Source organism: Bos grunniens, chromosome 25, assembly GCF_055505025.1.
Source record: "Bos grunniens cultivar Pamir isolate PY7600 chromosome 25, Bosgru_T2T1.0, whole genome shotgun sequence".
NCBI lineage: Eukaryota > Metazoa > Chordata > Mammalia > Artiodactyla > Bovidae > Bos > Bos grunniens.
The window spans coordinates 12,666,788-12,685,803 of NC_141189.1; the positions used below are offsets into that span (position 1 = coordinate 12,666,788).

At 47.0% G+C, this 19,016-nt stretch overlaps 1 protein-coding gene across 15 annotated transcripts in view; it reads left to right on the plus strand.

Annotated features, from left to right (window-relative positions):
- The window catches only part of AUTS2 (activator of transcription and developmental regulator AUTS2), a 1,218,095-nt gene that overhangs the window by 851,201 nt on the left and 347,878 nt on the right, over nucleotides 1-19,016 (plus strand). For all 15 annotated transcript variants that reach the window (XM_086374668.1, XM_086374650.1, XM_086374654.1 and 12 more), the window contains one exon: nucleotides 2,600-2,629. In XM_086374668.1, the coding sequence (XP_086230794.1) occupies nucleotides 2,600-2,629 (30 nt within the window). The remainder of the gene's footprint in view (nucleotides 1-2,599; nucleotides 2,630-19,016) is intronic.

Below are 19,016 nucleotides of genomic sequence, written 5' to 3' on the forward strand. Positions count from 1 at the left end.
GCTGATTACCTCACAAGGCGGGCTGTGAACATCTGGGAAGACGAGCCTGCCTGGCAAAACCCTCTTCTGTCTTCCACATCCCTCCCGAATCGTGCTCTGTCACTCTTGAAAATGTGCCGGGAACTTCGGAACCTCAAGGAAGGCTTCATTGAAGGCAGTGGAGAAACCACACAATCAGGAGAGCTATTGTCCCTCGTCCTCTGCTGTTGGAGGCCTTCGAGGTCTTCATCCCACCCATTTTCTTTCTCAGCTGGTTTGACTTATTGTAACAGAGCAGTCGCCCCTCAGGCAGAAGAAAGTCAGTTTACACAATCTGAGGTTGGGAGCTTGGCTGAGAAGGCAGTGGTTAAAGCACTGTCACCAAACCTCTGATAACCCTGTGGCATTGAGGAGCAGTGATGTTACAGGCCATGAGGTTGCCATGGGAACGCCTAAATGCGTGTTGTGCAGACAGTTTACTCCCCAAACTGAGTCTTAGTAGATGTCCGCATTTGGATGGCGGTTTTGTTACTTTCGGAGAAGGCAATGGCAACCCACTCCAGTACTCTTGCCTGGAAAATCCCATGAGCGGAGGAGCCTGGTAGGCTGCAGTCCATGGGGTCGCGAAGAGTCGGACACGACTGAGCGACTTCGCTTTCGCTTTGTTACTTTCAATTGAAAACTCTCTACTGGTGGTTTAAACAATGTTAATTTACTGTTAACTTATATGAACAAAAAACTCCAAAGCCTGGCTGCTCTGAAGGTGGTTCCCATGTCTCAGTTGTGTCAAGCTCTTTCTTCCCTTGTTTTTGTACTTCAGCTCTTGGCCTCATGTTTGCAAAATGGCTGCCCAGATCTGGGCGTTGCATCCTCATGCAGTGATGTTCAGGGGAAAGAAGCAGTGCTTCTGCTTCTCTCCTTTTTGTGAAGAGGAAAGGGTTTTCCAGAACCTTAAGCAGACATTTCCTCAAGTCCCATCAAAACTGGGTCTTACATCTACCCTTAGCTGCAAGGGAAGTTGGGAAATGGAGACTATCTGACTTTTTCGGTCTCGAAATGTCAGGAGCTGGTACAGACGTGGGAGAAGGGAGACTGCGAATGGCTGTGGGTGTGTAGCCAGCAGCGGCTGCTCTATAAGCGAATTTATTTCCTGTTTCTGGTCGTAGCTGCATCAACTGCCTTATCCAGGCGGCCACTCTAAAAATCCTTGGCATCATCCCAGACTTGTCCCTCTTGCTTCCACACCCACGTGTCATCTAGTCCTATCGGTTCCACCTTCACAGTCGCTGTGCCATCTGCCTTGTGTGTTAGTTGCTCAGTTGTGTCCTTCTCTTTGCAACCCCAAGGACTGTAGCTGGCCAGGTTCCTCTGTCCCTGGGATTCTCTCGGCAGGAATACTGGAGTGGGTTGCCATTCCCTTCTCCAGGAGATCTTCCCCAACCCAGGGATCGAACCTGGGTCTCCCTTATGGCAGGTGGATTCTTTACCGTCTGTGCCACCAGGGAAGCCATCTGCTCTCTGCTCTGCCCTTTCTCAACCCATGCATTGTGCTGGTCTAGACAGCATAAGGGTTGCCATCCTGGTCTCCCCATGACCTGGTCCTTTCCTCACAGCAGTCTGTCTCTCCTCCTCTCCACAGAAGTGTCATCCTCACAGAGTAGGTTTATCTCTGATCATGTTACTTCTACTGTGAAACCAAAAGCTGCCTTAGGACCAGGCCGTGTCTTGACTGAATATCTGACCCACTTAGCAGTGCTTATCAAGGTCCGTTGAGTGAATGAATAGACGTATTGACATGCTGAGTATTTACTCTCACAAAACACATCCTCTTCTTACTAATCTAGTATCGGATAACAGAACTTTATTCTTGGTTTTGGAATAAGAATGTGTTCTTTTTTTTTCCTTTACTTCTAATGAGGAACCCAAAGCTTTGGATTAACTGTCATTCTCTGGTCTTCTGAAACTGTGCTCAATGGTTGGAATCTGTTAGATAACCATGTGAGTTTCCTGACCTACAGCTTTTTTTTTTTGTTTTGCCCATATTGTTGATTTGTTACCTTGACCTCTTGTCTTTGGCATGTTTTTAATAGAGAATATTCCCTGTTTTCTCTGGCTGATCACACATGATGAGCCTTGCCTGTCATGTTCTGCTTCCTTCAAAGTCCACATGAGAGAGTGCAGTGCCCAGAGGTTTACCTCTTTTCCTCTAGAAGAGCAACAGAAGAGAGAGCACCATTCACATTAGCTAAGGGAAAGATGTCTCCGTTAAGAAATTGATTTTGCTTTGACTCCCATTGAATGATCTCGATTTACCTTAGTCTCGGGGCTGGATTGGCTCCTCTGTGGGCGTCCCCTCTGCCGTGAGGTGAGGGGTGCTCGCTGGTGTGACCAGCTGACCGCAAGATGAGCCACGGAGCACGGGCATGGGATGAATTCAGTAGAAGGACTTCTCGCACTTTGCTTTGGTTTCTCTTCACAGCACTTGAACTGAAGACCTTTTCCAGCCCAGACACACTGTTTCCTACTTCCTTTACTTGCCTTGCTTTTTTTTTTCTGTAGCAATAGCAAAAACATAACTCAATTTTTGCACTAATGCTCATTCTCTTGTCTTCCTTTTCAGTGTGACAGCGACAGTGACCAGGAAGAGAAGGTAGGCCCCTCTCATCCCCCCACTGTGGGCACAGCAGGCAGCATCGTGAACATCGGGGTCTCCCTCACACACTGGGAGGTGGGGTGCCAGCTTCATGCTGACAGCACGTCTCTTCTGCAAAGACGGGCTGTAGTCACACACAGTGGCATTTCCTATGATGAGAAAGAAATCTTTCATTTGTGAGGCCCACTTTTAAAAAATACGCCCTTGAATGAAGCGTATATATGACACTACGTTTTTCACTTTATAGAAGATTTTAAAAGAGGAAATTGTTTATTTTAATAGCCATCTGATTTTTCTGGTTTTATCCTTGATTGGAACGTTAAACCTGCTAATATGCATTTGTTATGTCGTTCCTGCATTTCTGTTACTGACCCATATGCTTCTTCCTGCTTTTCTGTACATATTGGCCTTCTTGATAGAAATGTTAATGGTTTACTCCTATGAGTTTTGGTTTATGTTAATGGTTTATTCCTGTTCCTCATGCGGGTGGGGGGAGAGGTGGGCCAGGGCTGTCAGGTAGGAACCGCCCTCTTCTGGTCCTGGGGGATGGTCAGGTGGGAGGGTGCTTCTTCCAGCAGGTACACGCTCTGTTCCGAGGCTGATGGCCACCAGCCTCTATGTAGCCAGTTCCACGCGGACCAAGACAAGGAGCTGGGTTTGGGGGCTTCCAGAAGATCGGATCACAATCTGGTAAAGTGTGCATTCTGCGGCCCGAGCCAAAGGGATTGTCTGTCTGTTCCGTTTCTCTTTCTAGCTGTGCCAGCCCTCTGACCAAATTTCTTTCCAATGTCATTGCCGCTCTATGCATTTCGAAAATAGTTAACCTGAATATCATGGTTTCTATATTGCTTGGCACCAAAAGGAATGTACCCATCCTCCCCTCATCCCCAGTCTCTGGGTCTGTCCTGCCCAGCTGGCTTTCCTGAGCTCTTCTCCCCGACTCTCACCTCTGACGTGCTGGCAGGTTTTACTCAGAATCCTGTGGTTAATATTTAGTGGGATCTTTCCATGGAGCCCAGCATTTTCCCCCTCCTTCTCTGCTGCCAGCCTCCAAGAGAGATCTAAAGGCCCTTGTTCTGTGCTGTCGTTAATTTGAATTCAGCATATGCAGCCCGTTATAAAATGCGAGACATCATCATTTGAGCAGGTCAAGCATATTCAGATGAAGACAAATGGTGCTTATTTGATTTCCTTAAAATCAGGAAATGAAAAAAGTGCTCTCTGGAGAAATCATGTTCTGCCTGACTTGGATGATAGACCAGTGCGTGTCTCCCAGATAAGAACAGGCTCTCGCCTTGAGGTTTTTATCTCTGAAGGACGGCTAGGACTGTCAGCTTGCTGACATGTGCATTATCCATGTCATTTTAAACAAAGTGACCTATGGAAGGGTGCGCCGTGCTGTGACACGGTAATGGGCTGTTGGATGACAGTGGAAGTGCGCACTGAAAAGGGGGCTGTGGGTTAGTCTTTTGTTTAGCTGACAAGTAGGCGCTTCCTTCCTCCAGCCCCCGGGGAGTCCTAACTCCTTGGAAGTCATTCCCCCACCGTGTCTCTGGCAGCCAGTGTGCAGTGGGTGCCTGAGGCATGTGGGCAACAGTGGGCATTTGGTGATCAAGTAAGCCCGCTGGCCCCCAAGCCATCCTGGCCACATCCTATCCACAGGGCAGTCTCGTTCTATCAGGCCTGGGGACCCAGGGAGAGTCTGGCACTTCTGGCTGCCCCAGGAGATCTTTGCCAGGTGACAGTAGATCTCACTTTCCAAGTGGGTGGCCCTTTCCAAGGGGACGAGGCTTCCTTGGGGTGGCACTGCCAAGCACACGTTCCTGCTTTATAAGGCAGAGTGAATTCAGGAAGTGTCCCAGTCTCCAGCAGTGGCAGAAGGTGGCAAGGCATCAGTTTTGTGTTCCATGAAGGTGTCTGGATGAACAGTCTCAGCCTTGACTGTGCTTCTGAATGCCCCTGGAACTGCATTAGTCCCAGACGCCCGGGCCGTGTCTCAGGCAGGTACCTCAGACTCTGGTGGTAGCTAGCACCCCTTGTCTACAAGATCACTAACTATTACTGTTGAGAATTATCAGCGCTGCCTGCAGTTTCCAGAGGCATCTGGGGGCCCAGGTGTTTCCTGCATCCTGGGAGCACCCCAGCTACTGCTTTGCTGTGTCCCTGAGTCTCTGCCGCTCAGGGGTCCATCTCCGAGTGTGGGAAGCAGCGAAGTGTCAGCCCCGGGAATGGGTGAGAAGGTGTAGCCAGCGCCCATGGCTCTTGAGTTTGGTGTGATTTCGGGACAATGAAGGGGAGAATAGGAGATGTCCATGGGCAAGTCCACGGGAGGGGTGACAGTGGGCACAGAGGGCCGTTGGGAGTGGTCAGTCGTTTGGAAAGGGCGGAATTCCTGCCTCGCCTCCCCAGCCACTTTCCCTGTGGACGACAGTGGCCCCACAGGTCCTCGTCTCCTTCCCCAGGGGCTCCTCCATTCCCAGCCTCTCCCCTGTCTCTCCCAGCCTTGTCGCCCGGCGTTCCTCCAGGGGGCCCGGCAGGAGCCATCGAGACTGTAATTGCCGTCGTGCCTGCTTGGCCCCGTTGTAGTTAAGACTGTCAAGGCTTCCTCTTTTGCACTGAGACTGTCTGGTGTTTATCACTGACTTTAACACCATCCTCCCAGGCTTCTGTTCTGCACCAGGGTCTGGGCCCCTGTCGGCCTCCGCCTTGCCAGAGCCTCTTGCTGCCCGCTCGGAGCCCCAGAGCTCACAGGGGCTGCCTCCTGTGCTCTTCAGAGGACTCGCATTCGAATCTGAATTGCTAACAGCGGCAGAGATGCCACTCAGTGTCCTGGGATCCTTTCAGCAGCCCCACCAGGGAGGCTGTCGGAGGCAAAAGTGAGACTTGTAGGGGACCCACTGGGATTTCTCTCCGGAAGACCTGTCATTCTCTAACTCCGTAGGGATCTGCAGAGCCGGCGGTCTAAAATTAGGGTACCGTATTTCACACAGCTGACTGAATTAAGATAAACTCTGCTTTCCTCTGATACGAAGCTATAATTTATAAAATGATACCCTTACTAATTAATGTGGAAGTGACTGAGAAGAGGGCTAGAAAGCAGAGCTTTCCATAAATGCCGGAGACAGTCTCATACGTGGAGAAGGCTTGACGGGACACCGAGCACAGCATCCCTTGGCGCCCCCACTCCACCCACCAGCTGTAAGAATACATTTCACATTAATGTCAGCGGCCCAGAGGACTTCTGTGAAGAGTAGAAACAGGGTGGGGGACTAGAGAAGGCTGGGAATGCTGCATCTTAGGTTGGGGATTGTTCTTTGCAGTTAGTGTAGAGAAAAGAGGCAGCACTTGGCACCTTAATCACCGAAATTAAGCAATTATTCCAGTCCCCCACCTGAAATGAATTGGTATAACGGGAACAAAGAGGCAACAGGCATATTTCCCCATGTTTGGCCTGTATTTTCTCTTGTTTCCTCTCTTTCTCTCCTACTGGCAGCAGCCCATTGTGCTGAGAAACACTCCCAGTTTGGTTGTGAAATCTAAGTGGAGATGGAAAGTGATTCTCCTTCCATTCACCCGCTTCCTGTGTGTTCTGTGGGCCACATGAACGAGCTGGTTGGAAGGGGTAGTACTCAGTGGTCATGCGCTTGGGCCGCCGAGTCTGATGGCCTGGGGTTGTTCCTGACTGTCCCTCACAGCTCCGGAGCCATGGGCAAGCCTCGATCCTCTCATCTGCCAAATGGGAATAACAATGGCTCCTACCTCGAGCTGGTTAAACTGGCTCCATGCCTGGTCTGTGCTCTGTAAATGTCAACTTTCATTAGTTTTCTGTGGAGTCGAGTGAGGGAGAATCACTTGGGGAAGGAAGAAGGCAATCCTTCTCTTCCGAAAGCTCAGGGTCTGCCAGAGAACATGCCAGAGGATAAAGGTGTGAGTTTCTTTTTCCGCTGGAACCCGAGGCCCAGCCTTATTCCCCTCAGTCACTTCTTCCTGACACAGGCTGAATGGAAGTGTTGTGAAATTTGAAAGGGTCCCCAGACAATGATTATTAAATTCCTTACCCCAATCATCAGTCTTTCCTCTCAGCACAGTCTGAGCAGAGAGCAAGCATGCCATCCTGGAGGGAGCAGAGGGTGATGGAGTGGGTGGCCCAGCCCACAAGCCAAACACTGTCAGTCTCCAGATGCCCATTGCAGCAGGGAGGGTCTGCTGAGGTCCATGGGGGCGGGGGCCGCGGCATCCATATTTTTTAGAAAGCTTCTTGGTACTTTTTATACAACTGGTTTTGAGAACTACTGCCTTATAACAAATGTCCAAAAGAAGCATTTACTTTCTTCTTGGTTAATGCTCTTAACGTTTGACAGCTCAGGAGAAAGGCGAAAGCAACAGGGGTGGTGTGTGTGTCCACGCACCCATGCGCTCGTGTTTGCAGATGTGTAGTGCCTGGTGCACGCAGAACACACACACGCAACGTCTTCGTAGGTGTGAACCATTCTCCTGTCCTCGTGAAGCTTTTAGCACGACTTCTGCTCGCAGTTTCCCCTCCCTGGGTTTTTAACGACAGGAATGATCTCCTCGACAAGGTTGCTGGGTCCCTGGACTTGCTCACCAGCACCCAGGACCGCCATCTGGGATACTGGCTAGCGGCCAATGCAGAACCCCGGATTTCCCGTGTCAGCTCCTCCCCCCTTTAAGATACACACACTTTTTGGTGCATTCTAACTTTTAGATTCAAGCTATACGTGTTGTGTTTGATCATTTTGTATTCACTTATGCAGTTTCTAAGAAAAGCAGCTAGAAAGGCTTGTGTTCCTAACTCAGCACAAACCACATGCCTGACTTGGCTCCCTGGAAGGGCGGAGAAATTGCTGAGATGTCAAATGAAAGATGGGATGTGTGGCTTGTGCTTATGGTGGAAAAGCCCCATCCCTTGATGGACCACATTTCACACTTGGTAAAAATTCCGTGCCCTCAGCAACATTCTGGAAACCCAGGAGGCATTCTCGATTGTTACTTGTAGAACCTCCTTCCTTGGTTTTGAAATAGGATGTATTCTGATCAGGAGACAACTTAAAGATGCCGTCCTACTTTGCAGGAAAAGAAAGGAATTTTCTCCTCCTTTCTGGTTTTATAGCAGCAAAGCACACAGTCATGGCCCAGGAGAAGAGTAGGGACTCGGGTACTCATCTTTATATCCCCAATGTTCAGTCATGATCATTGTTTTGCTAGATTTGCATTCCCTTTCCTGGATACTCATCTCTCAATGGAAGGGATAAATGAAACTACTTCACAAAACTCAGAAAACTGGTGCTGTTACCTGAGTGCACCTCATGTCAATCCCAAGGTGTGTTTTCTGGGCTCTCTTCCCCAGCCCTCCATATTTCTTGTATAATTTTATTTTTTCATAGGATATTTCTGAGTCATTTATAAATTTCCTCCTTTATTTGGAAAATTTCTGCAGCTCTTGTTGAGTGATGCCCATCAATTCAACCTCCAAGATTAAGTCTGGGTCAAAATGACACTAGGTGGTTCTTCCAACATCACCGTGTTTCCATCTGGCTTAATTCCTTCCTGTCCTTCCAAAATTCCTATTGATAGATCCTTGGATTTAATCTCTGCTGCAAATTATTTTAAATCCCGAGTTTCATTAAATTCTTCTCTGCCTCATATCATTGCATTTCTGTACCAGAGCAAAACTTGCTTCACTCACACTGAATGTGTATGTAGACTATCTGTTCATATACCTGAAAAACCCCAGAGGATTTATATATGGGTTAATATATATGCATATTTATATATGCACATATTCTTTATTAAATATAAATCAAATGAATACTCAAATTATTGGAAATTGGTCTGTCATCTTCAGCTAAACTCTTATTTCTTAGACTGAATAGTGACTGGCATGGGTTCTAGATATTCCCTGGTTCTCGTGGGCAGGTAATGGAGAAGGATACTTGGAAGACCTGACTTCTAATTTCTAACCAACCAAGTGTGTGGCCCTGGGTAAATTGCCTAATGTTGCTGAACCTTAGTTTTGTCATCCATAATGTGAGGCTGAGTTCAGTGGTGTGGCTCTGAATATCGTGTTTTTCTGTATAGTTAGTTACCTAGGCCCCAGCAACACAGCAGACCCAGAGGGAAATGTACATGAAAGTATTTTCTCTTTGCCAAGGAATAAGGAAGATTATGTAAAATTTTTCTCCATTCTTTCACCTCTCTCAAATTCCTAACAGGAAATAAACATAGTGTGGACACATCCATGTTGACACTTTCAAGAAACTAAAGGAAACTTATGAGCCTGATGTCTGCACAGGGTCATTACCTGTTTGTTGGTTCTTTCATTAGGTCGTTCATATCAACTCACTTATTTTTTTTTTAATTTTGTTGTTTTCTGTCAAGCCTCAACATGAATCAGCTATAGGTATACATATATCCCCTCCCTTTTGAACCTCCCTCCCATCTCCCTCCCCATCCAGCTTACTTATTTTTTATGCAAGTACCTACTGATGAACCAGCTTGGACTTGACAGAGTCACGTGACTCTGTCGTCATGCACTTGTCAGTAGGCAGCAGGTAGTTTATCTTGTTCCTCAATTACCCTAATTATTTAGGAGAGCCTGGGAGCGAGTGGAAAGCTAGTTGACATAGTACCTTTCAAGGACTCGATGGTTAACAATGAGAATCATTTGACCTATTAAAGGAATTCTTTGGGAGAGATCCAGAATTGAATACGTGATTCTACATTGCCAGAGTAAAGATCAACTGTTTTCCCTTAGAATGAACCATTGGCTTGGGTTTTATGGCTCAGCTGAAGGGACTGTTGCAAAGCCAAGGAGGAATTAGGTGGAGGTGATGGCTTTCAGTCTCTTGAAATGTACCATGAATCCTGAGCCACCTAAGAGTCAGGGAGGTCCTAAGCAGAGGCATTAGTACTGGTGATCCTTAATCTGGTGGCTTGTCAGTGAGTATAGACTGGGTTGTTCTTTGGTTGTCAGGAGAGTCTATCTTGGTCTCTATTTGGGTTGGAGAATGTTTGTCCTCAGTAAAGAGGTAGGCATCTCTTTGCGGTCATGCACATGTATGTTTGTATATAGGCGTGAGTGTCTTAGTTAATCCCCCTTTGGCAACTTCTAGATGGTGACATATGATGATGGGTAATGGAATCACTCCTTGCAACCTTGCCATATCTAGATGTGATAAAGATAATAAAATCTCTGTATTAGGATACTTTCATAATTAGCCAAACTTCATACTTTCAGAAGTCCCAAATTAAGTGCATGGATATTATCCTTTCCTCTTTTTTTTTTTTTCTCCAAAGTTAAAACTGGGAAGGTCAAGTTGGCCTACATCTGAAGCTTTCCCCCGTTGGTTCTCAGGGTTGTGTTGAGAAGTACTGGCTATCAGATCAGATCAGATCAGTCGCTCAGTCGTGTCCGACTCTTTGCGACCCCATGAATCACAGCACACCAGGCCTCCCTGTCCATCACCAACTCCTGGAGTTCACTCAGACTCACGTCCATCGAGTCAGTGATGCCATCCAGCCATCTCATCCTCTGTCATCCCCTTCTCCTCTTGCCCCCAATCCCTCCCAGCATCAGAGTCTTTTCCAGTGAGTCAACTCTTCGCATGAGGTGGCCAAAGTACTGGAGTTTCAGCTTTAGCATCATTCCTTCCAAAGAAATCCCAGAGCTGATCTCCTTCACAATGGACTGGTTGGATCTTCTTGCAGTCCAAGGGACTCTCAAGAGTCTTCTCCAACACCACAGTTCAAAAGCATCAATTCTTCAGCGCTCAGCCTTCTTCACAGTCCAACTCTCACATCCGTACATGACCACAGGAAAAACCATAGCCTTGACTAGACGAACCTTTGTTGGCAAAGTAATGTCTCTGCTTTGAATATGCTATCTAGGTTGGTCATAACTTTCCTTCCAAGGAGTAAGCATCTTTTAATTTCATGGCTGCAGTCAGATAATACCCCCAGTTACTTGAAGAGTAAGCAGAGTAGCTTTCTCTAGTGCTGTTCAATCCCAGGCATGGTTCATTGTTGATTATATGCATGTTTACTGAGACAGTGAAATGGAGCATTTGAAGTAAGGACTGAGCAGGAACCCCTGGGACTGGTGGTTGTGGTGCCCAGAGCATTCACTTTGGGCTTCATCTTTCTTCTTTGGGACTCTTAATGACTTTTCAACTCTCTAATTTCTTGGCCAAAAAAAAAAGGAAGATACTACAATTTATTAGGGGGAGTAAACAAATGAGATTAGGATCCATTTTTTCAGTCGCTCAGCCGTGTCCAACTCTTTGTGATCCCATGGACTGCAGCACGCCAGGCTTCCCTGTCCTTGACCATTTCCCGGTGTTTGCACAAACTCATGTCCATTGATTGAGTTGATGATGCCATCCAACCATTTCATCTCCTGTCTCCCCCTTCTTCTCCTGCCCTCACTCGTTCCCAGCATCAGGGTCTTTTCCAGTGAGTCTGCTCTCTGTGTTTGGTGGCCAAAGTAGGGTCAATAATAATAGGTAAGTAATAAGATGAAACAGTGTTTCACGCTGTAGAGAACATTGTGTCATTCAAAACACTTTTACATGTGTCATTTTATTGTGGGGATCTGTGTGTATCCTTAGCTGCTACACTGTTTATCACCTTTGGTGAGCCAAAGTCAATGATCAGTCCTTTCAAGGACTATCTTCCCAAGCATATGTCATTTTACAAATAAAGAAAATGAAACTTAAGAGCTGAAAAGTGATAGAGCTGAGATATGAGCTGTCTTAAGATTCCAGGCTCTGGGCTCTTTCCCCCTGTATACAAAAATGAGTTGGGAAATGCCCATAGGTATTTAAGAATCTTTGCTACCTTCTTCTCTGTGCTGCACCCTCCAAGAGACCTGGATTGTACCTACCCATCCACCCACAAACCTTCCAGCGTCTAAAAGCTGAAATTGTCATGTTCAGACATGACAATTGCTCGATGACATGGAGGAAACACAACTTGGGTCCTCTGACAACTGAGATGTACAAGCTCTTCTGAAATGTGACTTTATTTCTTTAACCTGGGAAGCAATTGTCCAAGGTAAGAAGGCAAGGGCTACAGGTATATGTTTTCACTCATACAGGTGAGTGGCCATGTCAGCCCAGGGTTCACCATGAGTAATGAGGTGGAGGCTCACACCCCGCAGACTAAGCACATTTGGTCAAGGTGCTCAGTCTTCTTTTAGTGTCTGTGTGTAAACAATACCTTCTTAAATCATCTACTCCTAGCAGGTACCCCACGTCTAGTAGTGTCTGACATTTGGTAGATGATCTATAAATATTAGTTCTATAACTGGAAGTTGCTCTGTTGATTATCTGAGTCACAAAAGGGGAAAAGGTCTCGTCCTGGTCACCCAGGCAGGTGGGGAATTACTGGACCTTCCGGTCCCAAGCCGCTCGCATCTCATGTGGTCTCTCCAGACTGCTTTCTTCCTGTGGCCAGCATACAGGGGAACAGACCATGCACTGCACCCCGCAGAGCAGCTTCACTTGGTGTCATCTGCCCCTTCAAGAACCCTCTAGACACTGACTCCCCCACCCCTGCAGGGCATCTTGGGGTCCATCAAGCCCAAACAGCACTTTCCTTGTCAGATGGCAAGTGCTGCTCGGGGTGTTCCTGCAGCGCAGTGGTCAGTATCTGAAGCAGCCGTGTCTGTGTTAAAGATTATGTATTTGCCACTAAGGGGAGAATATAGTGTTTATCGGCTGGAGTGCGTGCCGGCAGAGCTGATTACAGCGCAGCACTCTGTCAGCCAATGATTTGTCCTGTCCTTTATCATCTGTGTCACTCAGCAGTGTGCTGGCCAAGGGGACGGATCGCCCCCTTCCCTTTTTTATTTTTTTGTACCCATTTCGTGTAGAAAATTTGTATTTACTTTGGGAGTGTAATTTGTTCCTCATGGATAATGTGACCCTGAGCGGAGCTGGATCATGGGTTAGTTGAAGTGATATTTTCCGCTAATGGTAGTCGTACATCATTGCTGTCAGCTCGGGTTAGGAGGCAAGCACATTACAGCTCCATTTTACCTCTGCAGGCATCTGGGATTATTTGCCATAACCGAGTATGACATGACCGCGCTACAGAGTGCATTAAAATTTTACTGGCTTCTCAGGCAAGTTCCCCGGCTCCAGTGTGTGCTGCAGGCGGGCAGTCTGAGGAGGGAGTCCAGGGGCCCTGGCTTTCCACACTGAGGCCCGGCGGGGAGGGGACGCGGGCTAAGCAGGGGCTGCTCCCCTCGTGCCCCGAGAAGGAAGCCGGGGAAAGAATTACAGGGAGCCAGCCTGCAGGTGTGTGTGTGTCTGGGAACATCCCCAGCTGGCAGGGGACAGGCTGCCTCATGCCTCCAGGGGCTGAGCGCAGTGCCCCCTGCACTCAGCTCTCTCTCTCTGCGATGCCTACCCCCGGGCGTAGGTCCGCAGCAATTCCTTCTCTGAGCAGGGCCCAGGGTCCTACTCGACAGGCCCCGCCAAGCCTCAGGCTGATCGTTACTGTTCTCATCTGCCTGTGTTCGGACAGAAGGAAGGAAATCTGGGTCCTCGTGTGGCAGAATCCACGTGCATCCACGCAGCAGCCTAGCGCTCTAATAAACCCAGGTAGAAATGTTGGTCAGGACGCTCTACACATTATTTCATAGTCTCCACACCAGCCCCCCAGAGTGTAGGCACAATCAACCCCGTTTTACTTAAAAGGAAACAGAGGATGGAAGAGGTAAATTACCTTGTGTCCTAATGGTAGCAGGGGTGGGATTCTTACCTTTTATTCAGATCTCATTGACTTCGTATTTTATAAGATATCTAGTGTTGCATGTTATACAGAGATAGTATACTAGATAACTATGAATTTGAGCAAACTCCGGGAGATAGCGAAGGATGTGGGGAGCCTGGCGTGTTGCAGTCCATGGGGTTGCAAAGAGTCAGACACTACTTAGTGACTGAACAACAATAACAAAAAAAAGTTACTTGAATCGTGTGTTTATGTCCTTTACATGGACTGAGTTGTGTAATCCACATTGTAGCCCTACCTGGTAAGTGCTAATGTTATCCCCAATTTACAGACAAGGAAACTGAGTCATGGGGAGCTTATGTAATAAGCGCAAATGTAATCTTATGTAATAAGCCTTATGTAATCTTGTACCAGTTGGTGGTTTTAAAGCCAGGTTGTCTTGCTCCTAATGCGACATTATTCACCACCAAGCTTTCCCTCCTGCCACATTCCAATAAGCCTGAGGACTGACAGGAAAAGACCAGGGAGAACAGTAGTATGTTGGACTAAAAGGAAATGTTCAAATGGCATTTTATCCCTTTCAGTTGTAACTCCAACATCCAACAAAATATTGCTTGAAAAAGATGCTCTGTGATGAGCGTTAATTGAGTAATAAGCCCCCATTTGCTGTTAGTACATCAGTTGCATGCAAATGGTGCTTCTAAGGTGCTTGAAAACATCGATTTTGTTAGCTAAGCAGTCACTTAGGCAAAATGCCTCATTCTTTTAATATATTAGCATCATCTCTCTTGTTGGAAAGGCTTACAGGACCGTCTAGGCAATGAGTGGGATCCAGATCAGGGCCCAGTTTGTCAGCCAGAGTTGTGCGTGCGTACTAAGTCTCTTCCATCGTGTCCAACTCTTTGCAACAGTATGGACCATAGCCCTCCAGGCTCCTCTGTCCATGGGATTCTACAGGCAAGAATACTGGAGTGGATTGCAATTTCCTTCTCCAACGGCTCTTCCCCACCCAGGGACTGAACCCACGTCTCTTATATCTCCTGCATCATGTCATCACAAGCTTCACATCAGTGGGTCCTGAGTGCTAGACCAGAATGTTCACTCATGCCTGCACGCGTGGACATTGTCTTTGTTCTGCTACCGAATGACCTCTCTTTGCATCTCTAGCCCCATCATCCCTCTCCCAGAGCTTGAGATATTCCCCATCCTGGGCAGAGTGGCTCAACTGCTGTTCCCCTTGGCTAGTATACGTGGTCAGGTCATCAGTTCATGAACTTGTTCAATAAGCCGCACATGAAATGAGTTATACCTTGTACCCTCAAGGCAGTTTTTTTTAATGCTGCAACGGAAGAGCCATAGATAAGCATGGCTTCTCTCATTGAGAAATTTGAAATTAAGTTAGCGCCCTAAGAACTGTGCTCCCTGGCCCGCTCCCCTCCTTGGGCTCCCTCGCAGGCGCGTTGATCCTCCTGCTGAATGGCAGGAGGTCCAGGGAACTGACCTGATTTTTCTCCTCTGGCCTTAGATCCAATCACTCAAGTAGTACAGGTGAAAAACAAAAATATTGATCCAGTCATTGAAAAGCAATTATCCCTCTCAGATGGTCTGTTTGGAATGCAGCAATAATTTCAAGTAACGTATTCCCCAGAGACAGCAGGACAGTGTAAGTGGACTACCTGCTTAGTTAACCCAGAGCAGCCTCGCTGCATCCTGAACCTCTAATGATGAGCAGTTAGACCCTCTGTAAGAAGAGTAGACACTGGAAAAAAATGCAGTTTACTCAATCAATTACATAGGACTTATTCATTGTACAAAAGATCCCTCAACCTTTTATAACTAAAGGAAGTATGTGATTTGCACATTTTAGAGACTTTCTTGAAAACTCCTATAAGAGCCTTCATGAAACCATGGGGTCATTTTAAAGCTCTTAACATTTAACAACTTTGACAGTATTTATGTTAGCAGGGTTTTGTTCTGTTTTTAAGATTTGTTTAGCTTCAAATAACAAGTTAAATTCAAACTGAAAAATAGAAGAATGTGTAGCCTTCTGGAATATAAGTGTCGAGATAACCAAGCCATCAGAAGGGCAGAGCTGTGAAGCTGGATTTGAGTTGTGCAGAACAAGGAGTTGAGTGCCCTCCTTGTCTCGGCTCTGTTTCTTTCTGTCTGTCCACTTTATTCTTTTTTCTTAAAGATTTATTTATTTTTTATTGATTTACTTTTTAGGTTGCATGGGGTCTTCGTTGCCACCACGGGCTTTCTATCGTTGCATAGAGCAGGGGCTACTCTCCATTGCACAGCGTGGGCCTAAGCAAGCAGGCTCAGTAGTTGTGGCACGTGGGCTCAGTTTCTCCATGGGATGTGGGACATTCCCGGAGCAGGGATTGAACCTGTGTCCCCTGCACTGGCAGGTGGATTCTTAACCACTGGACCACCTGGGAAGCCCATATCCACTTTAGTCTTGATTGTGGAAATTATTTTCTCCTGTGGTAGAAATCACGCACTGTCCTTCTGAGCTCTACACCTTTCAGCTTCAGCCGGTGGAAAAGAGACTGCCTGCTTTTCCACTGCAGTTCCTAAAATCCATGGAAAGGATTCTGATTGGGTCAGCCTGGGTTTCCCTGGTGGCTCAGTGGTAAAGAATCCACCTGCCATTGCGAGAGATGCAGATTCAATCCATGGGTTGGGAAGATCCCCTCGAGAAGGAGATGGCAACCCACTCCAGATATTCTTGCCTGGTAAATCCCATGGACAGAGGAGCCTGGTGGGCTGCAGTCCATGGGGTGGCAAAGAGTCAGACACAACAGCAACTAAACAACAGGTTACATCCTGGGAAGCAGGTTCTCTGGAAAGGACTGTGGATCGGCCAAGCTGTGGGTAGAAAGACAGGGCCGTGTTGTACAAAGGTGTTCTGGAGGTAGCTCTGTATGGAATAGGTAGAGGACCCAGAAAGTGGAAGTTTGGCAGACAATGATGTGTCTTTGAAGCGCACTCTGACCTCCCTGCCAGGTGAGTCAGGTACTCACAGGTACTTCTTGCCAGCCGCCAAAGCAGCCTTGATCTTCATCCAAAGTTAACACTTAGTATTGATCGCAGGGTCTGAAATATGAATATATGTTTTCCTTTATATACAATACTTGCCTAAATTTTAACAGAATTATCTTGAGTGCCATGCACAGATTGGGTCTCTCTTGCTTAAATTAAACTATTAAGGGGCTTCCATGGTGGTCCAGTGGTTAAGACTCAATGCTACCACTGCAGTGGGGCATGGGTTTGATCCCTGGTCGGGAAACTTAAGAATTTACATGCCTCTTGGCATGGCCAAAAAAAAATAGTAACTTAAAAAATAAAAGCAGAAGATAAAAATGTTAAAGAATACTAAGCTATTAAAAGTTATAGAGGGGCACAGGATTTTCGAGAGTAAGAATTCATGAGTACACCTATTCAGAACAGTCCAGAATTCATTCATGCTGTTGACACAGTAGGTGATGACAGCCCCCATGATAGACACAAAGGTCTTTGAAGTCACTGAGATGCCAGTTAGTAAATTATTTATCCAGGGTACAAAATGTAACTTACTTGTCCAAAGGAATTACGGCCATCCCAGAGTACCTAGCTTGTGTCCAGTGTCTTGTGTCCATCTTAAGTTATAACAGGTGGCCTTGCCAAAATGACTTTCCTAAGTCATTAGGAAGTTGAGAAACTCAGCCACAGCATTTACACTCACAGTTCATTCAACAGACTTAGGCTTCCCTATGTGCTGAGCCATGCACTGCTCTGGGCACTAGGAATGGAGCAATGATGAAGACATAACAAGCCTTCAGACAGAAGGTCTAATTGAAGAGAAAACCGAGGTAGCTTGATGAATTATTAACCTGCACCCCCGCCCCCAGCCCAGTGTATGCTGAGGAATGGCGCACAGGCTGAACCCTGCTATCTGGGATAAGAGGTATTCGACTTAGATCTTGCTGAAACACGTGGATGTGAATGATTGCTAGGCAGCAAGAGTCCTGCAAGTAATAGGCAAATGGGGATATTACTTTCAAAAAATGAAGAGATGTGACAATCTTAGTGTATGGAGAAACACTAATAATGGAGCAAGGTTCATGGTGGGGGATGGGGGCGGGGCATGTGACTGTAAATGTGGGTTTATATAAACAGCTCCGTATAAACAGACCTTGTAGGGCAAGATACAGAGTTCTTAGACTTGGTTCAGATGGGAGCCCACTGGGTACCATGCGTGTAGGTGAATGACACGTCAGATTTGACTTTCTGGAAGAGAATTAATCCTGGTAGTGGTGGAAGGATGAGGTGGAAGAAGGATGATGACCGAAGAGATTGTTGTCATCATCACTGGCTGGATGAGAGGCCATTGGGATCTCAACTAAAGTGGTGGAAAAGGGAGGAGTTAGATTTTGGAGGCATTTCTGAAGTGGAACTGACATGATTTTGTGACCCCTGGAATGTGGGGGTCGGGTTTCAAGTAAGGCTGACTGGGTGGGCATTGATGATACCATGAATGGGAGGCTGAGAATGGGGGGAATACGGGCTTCTAAGGTGGCACTAGAGAATCCACCTGCCAGTGCAGCAAACTCGAGAGATGGAATTCCATCCCTGGGACAGTCCCCTGGGGTTGGGAATGGCAACCCTCTCCAGCGTTCTTGCCTGGAAAGTTGCATGGACAGAGGAGCCTGGTGGGATACAGCCCTTGGGGCTGCAAAGAGTCGGACACGACTGAGCAACTGAGCACATACGTACATAATAGGGGAGAGAGAGAGTGTGAGCCCAGGGAGTGGCTGGCAGGAACCTCCGCTGCATGGGTTGAAGAGACTGTGCACATTTATGGTACAGGAGCGAGCCCAACTGCAGGATGGTGCCTGGGAGCCCAAGAACCATCTGGGTTTCGGAGACAGTTGGAGCAGTGGGAGTGAGCGGGAGCCCAGCCAGAGCGCCGGGAGTTCGTCTGCATCTAATCTAGGAATCAACACATGTGGTGATGGTAACCATTCAGAACAAAGTGACGGTATATTAATCCTAGCAACTGATGTTTGTGTGGGTTTTTTAAATGATATACTGAATGACTTTTTTCTGTTGTTGTTATGGCAAAACACACGTAACAGAATTTCTCGTCTTAGCCATTTTTTAAGCATACGTTTCAGGAATGTTTGGTACATTCACATTGTCGTGTGACCTGTCTGGTTTTTTTGTGCCAAATGTGTTAAACCACCAAACGGTAGGTCATTTAAACCTCATAACCAACACCCCTGGGGAAAGAATGTTTAGTCTTCATTTTACAAAGGAGGGACTTGGAACAAGGGAGGAACTGAGGCAAAACCTAACACTTTGGTGACAATACATCCACGCCTTCTCTCATCAGTATAGAAGTTACACCACGTCATCGCTGGTGACAGTACTTACCATCTAACTTCTGTGGACCCAGCAGCAAGCAACTCACTTGTATCCTCAGATTCCAGAGTTTTCTGTAAGAAAGCCAGAGAAAACAGATTCATCAGTACCATTTTTACCTATTTGCAGGGCAGAAATGGAGACACCGATGTAGAGAACAGATTTGTGGACACCGTGGGGAAGGAAAGGGTGGGATGAATTGGGAGACTAGCCCTAACATATA